Source organism: Octopus bimaculoides, chromosome 4, assembly GCF_001194135.2.
Source record: "Octopus bimaculoides isolate UCB-OBI-ISO-001 chromosome 4, ASM119413v2, whole genome shotgun sequence".
NCBI lineage: Eukaryota > Metazoa > Mollusca > Cephalopoda > Octopoda > Octopodidae > Octopus > Octopus bimaculoides.
Window position 1 is genome coordinate 119,174,789 of NC_068984.1, and position 6,227 is coordinate 119,181,015.

At 32.4% G+C, this 6,227-nt stretch overlaps 1 protein-coding gene across 5 annotated transcripts in view; it reads right to left on the reverse strand.

Annotated features, from left to right (window-relative positions):
• Window positions 1-1,223: 1,223 nt before the first annotated feature.
• LOC106874858 (zinc finger protein 83) overlaps window positions 1,224-6,227 on the reverse strand; it is a 20,983-nt gene continuing 15,979 nt past the window's right edge. For 2 of the 5 annotated variants that reach the window (XM_014922753.2, XM_014922752.2), the window contains exon 2: window positions 1,224-3,208. In XM_014922753.2, coding sequence (XP_014778239.1) covers window positions 2,154-3,208 — 1,055 coding nt within the window. In that variant the 3' untranslated portion in view covers window positions 1,224-2,153. The remainder of the gene's footprint in view (window positions 3,209-6,227) is intronic. The other 3 variants (XM_014922755.2, XM_014922754.2, XM_014922751.2) reach the window with 2 other exon arrangements.

The window sequence follows — 6,227 nt, forward strand, 5'->3', positions numbered from 1 at the left end:
AGTCTTGTACTTCCACTACACTGACACTCCTCAACCCATTCATCTTCCCATCTCTCATCACTCTTTGTGTGACCAAACAGCTCATCCCTGCACTAACTATTATCCTCAGTCCTTTCTCCCTAGCATATCTGCTCTCTGGAATCTTCTTCTTACTCTTGTCCTTCCTACAGATGTTGGCACACAACAGTTTAAATGGAACATTAATAGCATCAAGCTCACCGGTCTCAGAGAGCCCACAAAGGCCATGTGATTATTATATATTCATCCCTCTCCACTGATTAGGCAGCAAAGTTAGTGGGGCACTTGGCAGAAAGCCTTAATATAAGACATGGAGAAGGTGGTGAGCTAGCAGAATCATTTGCATGTCAGGCAAAATATTTTGCTGCATTTTGTCTGTCTTTACATTCTGAGTTCAAATTCCACTGAGGCTGATTTTGCCCTTCATCCTTTTGGAGTTGATAAAATGAGCACTGGGGTCAATGTAATTGACTGACCCCCTCCCCTGAAATTACTGGTCTCATGCCAAAATTTGAAATGTGGGCAGCAATACTGAAGATGATATTTTATATATTTGTGTATTCTTCTATTACTTGATGTCAATATGTTAACCCTTTACATTCATAGTACTCTGTCAAATGTAATATTTATTTATTCCCATTGCTTAAAATTAATTAGGCAATTATCTTGTAGATTTGATATCTTGGTGATGTGATTGTATATTTTTAGAATGATATTGTAAGGTAGGCGTGAGAGATTAAATCTGACCAGTTTAAACATAAAGTAGATAGAATATTTGGGTCAGTTATGACTGGTTTAAATGCTGAAGGGCTAAATTTTGTCAACAGTACATCAATATACATAAAGTAGATGAAATTTTTGTTTGGATCTGTTGTTTGACAAACCTGACCAGGCAGTGCTTAGGAGCAACAATAAAATAGGTGGTACAGTGCAGAAATCTTAAGTGATGGTCATTTGTTACTCAATTAAACAATCATCACATTCAAGTGCCAGAAAAAAAATTATGAAAGGAGGCTGAGACCAGCAGATCTGACTTTACTTTTTTTATCTTTTTACTAAAGCATCAAGAGAAATGGCCTACAGCTCAAAAGAATGATATTGTAGAAACTTCAACAGAATATAAGGTCAATATATTTATTCAATCCATGTATTACATATAGAGAAATCAATGAATTTATATGAACATCAAATCCAAAGTACATTAAAAAGAAAGTAAGCAACTTACAATCAAGATATTAAATAGCCAATAAAATTCATACTGGAATCAGCTGAAAACTGATACTACCAACACTTCCTTTTTAACAAGATAAGGAACATAAAACTTATTAACAGATTTAATAAAGGAAAATCTTAGAAGTTTTTTTTTCTCTTCATTAATATTTCTAGTTATGGAAATCATAAGCCATAATAGAAAGTATAGAAAATTGAGAGCAGGATCCATGTGTTTAGTTTCATAAATATTAACAGTCACTTTTTAATCATCATGCAATGAAATACATTTTTGTTTTGTTTTTTTACATAAAGCACTAGAACTCTCTTCAACTGATTGTTTTAAATATATAGCTTTCCCACAGTGAGAATTCATTAGCATTTAAGTTTACACCCAAACTAGTTATGCAGATGCAAATGCTGCATTATTCAAAGTAAATTTCATGTCTAAATTTTTATCCATCATACATTGTTTTCTTTAGATGAAGTGAAATGCAGTGAAATAGTAAAGAAAATAACAAGTAGTCTGCATCAATCTTATAATGTTTGGAATAGTCCAATTTCCTCATTTTATTGTTTTTAAAAAGAGCCTTGATGTCCAAATACTAAAATATTGGAATCTTAAACAGTTATGATGAAAATAAAAAACTGAATCATTTTAACTTCTACAAATAAGAAAAGCTTTGTACCATTAACACGTAAGAACAGAAAATTGAAAGAATTATTTAATTGAACAAAACATTTCAAGTAAATAAATGGGAAAAAAAAATCAACTTTAAGTACTCTGAGAGCAAATAAGAAAATAAAAATTTACATTTGTAAATTGTTTTCTTTTTTTGCCAAAATAAAATCATTAACTGTAGATATGAATAGTTAAAAAAAATTTGTAAAAATTCTATTTAAAAGACTGTTTCTTTTCAATATTTTTAAATCACTTGACATACTTCAAGCCGATGTTTATGTAAGTAACGCTTCTGAGCAAAAGCTCGACCACATTTTTCACAAAGAAAATTCTTGCTTTTAACAGTGTGAATTAACATATGCGAGCGTAAATTAGATTTGTCTGCAAATGCTCGATTACATCCATTATGTGTGCATTGAAATGGCCTTTCACCTGTATGTGTACGCATATGGCCTTTTAGAAGCCAAGAACGAGTAAAAATCTTTCCACAAATACCACACTTGTTTTTCTGATCAGAGTGAGACCGAGCATGAGCAGCAAGGGCTGAAAAGTTGTTGAAAGAGCGTTTGCATTTTAAACAGTTGTGACAGGATACATTAGTGTTCAACTCAAATGAATTATAAGGGTATAGTAATTCATTTACAGAAAACCTGGAGTAATCTGTTGAAACTTTTTGGTCAGAATCAGAATTTTGCTTCCCTCCTTTAGATGAATGGCTAATCAAGAAAGAGTGATTGGTAGAAACATATCTGTCACACAGCAACATATTGAGTGGTTCATATGTATAATGTTCACTTGGTTTAATACCTCCAGCCTTAATATTATCTTCTAAACAAAATGGATTCTCTCCAAGAGGTATATTATTTAGATATCGGGTTGTAATAGGCAAAGACTCAGCAAGATAGGACGTAGTTCTGGACATGTTTGTCAAGTTACTGATGTTTTTATTTATTTTATATGGGATCTCAGAGCAGTGGAACTTTAATTTTCGATTAGCAGCTGAAATCTTCTTGTTCAAAACATAGTTAAAATTCTGTTTGCAAATCACATCTTCCAAAGGTAGAGCAGATGTATAGAAATCTGGAACATTACTATTGATATGAAAACGTGTCACAAAGGACATATTACTCAACGAAGTCTTTACTAATGTGTGATTATTGGATGTTGAGCTCTGTTCTTGGTATGAAGAATCATGGCAATTTAAAGTGTTCTGACAATAAGCTAATTGGTTGGAATGATGACCTTGCCTTTTAGTTATAACGCGTCCAGATCTGGTAACCATAACACTGGGATCAAAAGCTGTAAAATATAAGTAGAAATTTATTATTATAAAACTGTAATTGTATAACTAAAACTAAATGCAAGTGATCCTGAGGTGATCTAAAGTAAGATTTTCTCACAAAATTAAAAAGCGAAACAAACCTCAAAAAGGAAAGACTAAACAGCCAAATATATTGCATGTGAGTTCCAAACTTTTTGCTAATATTTATATGTTTACTTAGCTGTTAAGGGTAGTTATCACATTAGCTGAGAATATTACATGCATTTCTCAATGTTCTTTCTTTCTGAACATCAGTTTGCATCAAATACTTCCTACTTGTTAGAAAAGTGTATCTTTTCATTCTTTTATCTGATAATTGTTATAATTATCAGATAAAAAATTAAGAGATTAATAAAACATTCACCATTTCAACAAAACCTACTCCATGGAGAACTGTATAAAATCTTTTATTTACAATCCAAAATGTATTTATTTGTTTCAGCAGAATTAGGCATTATATTGGGTCAAGGTGGAAATGCTTAACTGTATATGTCTATATTACTATTATCATTTTATCAACTAATTTCTATACTACATTAGAGAAAAAAAATTACATACAATGTTTTATTAAGTAACTATAATTACAGTAAAGAATTCTTCAAACAAGTGAGTTCCATGAATCGAAAACGCACAAGCAATTCGAAAATGAATGTTTGAAACAGATGTAAGAAGAGCAATATATTGGAAATCGAAGCAGCCATCATGTAAAATATCATTACTATTCCAATGGCGCCTGCTTACATTTATTAATGTTCGTGTTTGTATGTTTGAGGAAAAGTATTCTATATAGAAACAGTGAGTAAATATTTATTGTAGTACTGAGATTATTCTATTATTACTTAGAATTTTGCGAGTAACGCTTACACACATACGGTAAGCGTACACCCCAGCATCCGCCAACTTTTGTTTCCTCATAACTTTCAGAAAAAGGAGAATTTTCGGTGAAAGTTCTTACAAATACTTCTGAGGTAGTGTAGATTCTGATTATATCGGAATTTAATGTGAAAAAAAAGGGAGGGGGGCGAATGAAATTCGAAATTTTGAAGATAACTGTAATGTATGAGCGCCCATTTTTTTTCCTTTTCACATTAATTCCGATATAATCGTAATCTGTGAGGTATTTCTAGAAAAGTAAAAAAAATTAAAATTATTCATTCTTTGTTTTCAAAGTTATGAGGAAATAAAATCATTGGAGGGACACGTGCGACAGAGAGAGAGAGAGAGAGAGAGAGTGTGTGTGTAACTTTCTGGGTCGTACAATCTTGAAATCTGCTTTTCCCTTTTATTGCTATTTCAACTAGTGAGAATGATATTGTGATAAGGTTAACTTGCTAAGACTCCTTTTAGAAGATAATTATAGATTTCCCTCAAGAGCATTAGAAAATAGATCTAAATGTTAATAGACAACAGTATCGTCGAAACTGTCACGAAACTTATGCTGCATCGTGTCATTCGACATTATAATTCAATGAGAATCATGATTCAAGAGAGAAAAGAAAGATTCTGACAATTTGTTATGGTAACAAATATCTAAAGGCGACCAAAGGATGATTTTAATTGTTTTTTTCCCAATAATTATTTTCCATCAGCAATTCTTTATTTCCAACGAACATATTTTTAATCATTTGAGCGCGGAAGTTACTTTTGTCTGAGGCCTTTCTGGATTTTTAAGCGAAGCTTAAAGATAGAAGACACTGACAAAGTAAATATATTTTCAACGTTCAACAAGACAACTTGACTGGTAATATGATGAACTTGAAGGAAAGAATTTAAAAAGCTATGACAAAATTCTGTTTGGACAAAATAAAAATAAAATAAGGATGAACAAATCTGAAAAAAAAAAAGACACGACAACGTTGATATGGACAAAACCAGCCGAAGGAGAATCTGTAGTTGTTCGATCGAGTAAACCCTGTTCTATGTGACACATTCTACCAGAATCTGAAGTTTCAAAGTGTTTAGTTAAAAAAATTAATTAAAAAATCTGGCCGTCAAATTGAATAGATCAGTTCGATCTGCTAGAAATAGCAGTTAGAAGAAGGACACATTGAATAATGTAGTCGTGGGCACACACTGTAAATGAAGAAAATCGTGACAGACATGGGCTATAAACCTCATTAGTATTAAACCAGATCAGTATTAACCGTAGCATACAAGTGATGAAGGCAAACTATTTGAAAAAGGTCTCAAATAGAGTAACGCACAGTCTGTGTGTGTGTGTGTTATTCAAATTTGAAATGGTTTCTTTGCTTGGTCAAGGAAGGTTTATCCCAAACCGACATTTTCAGATGCAACTAAAACGGGACCATACAAATGTCGATCGACGTGTTAGAAATAGCAGCCAAACCCCTTCTATCTATCTAAAAGGACAGGTCGCATTAGGCAATATAATCCAAAGCCATTGGTTATAGGTCTGCTCGACTAAAGCTGACTTGGGATTTAATCAATAACAATAACAAAGAAATTCCACAGAAACGAATTTAAAAAGCCAAAACAATAACCACTTAGTGAAATTACGAGGGCCTCCTTGTATTAAATGTTTGCGTTGTGGTGCTTATAAATCGATATTATATGGCCTTAAATGATCATTGTACGTCGAAGATAAAGTGGCTGAGTGTACGTAAAAAATGATACTGCTATGAAGATGGGCAGACGTAACAGCTTGATGTGTGCACTATCTGCTGGGGTTATTTAATCACAGGCCGACTGATTAAACAGATCTATAAGCATAAACGTTCCAAGAATGATTATCCAATGTAGTCTTAGACAAAATCATTATTCAACACTCAATTGTGAGCTAAGGGAAATTTTGCGGCTATATTCTGCAGGCCGAACCACGTTAGAGGTTGGCTTATTGACTGGTCTTTTCATAAATTATAAGCGTGTATACGTATATGCTTACGCATGCATATACGCACACACACACACACATATATACATACACATACATATATATATATATATATATATATATATATATATATATATATATATATA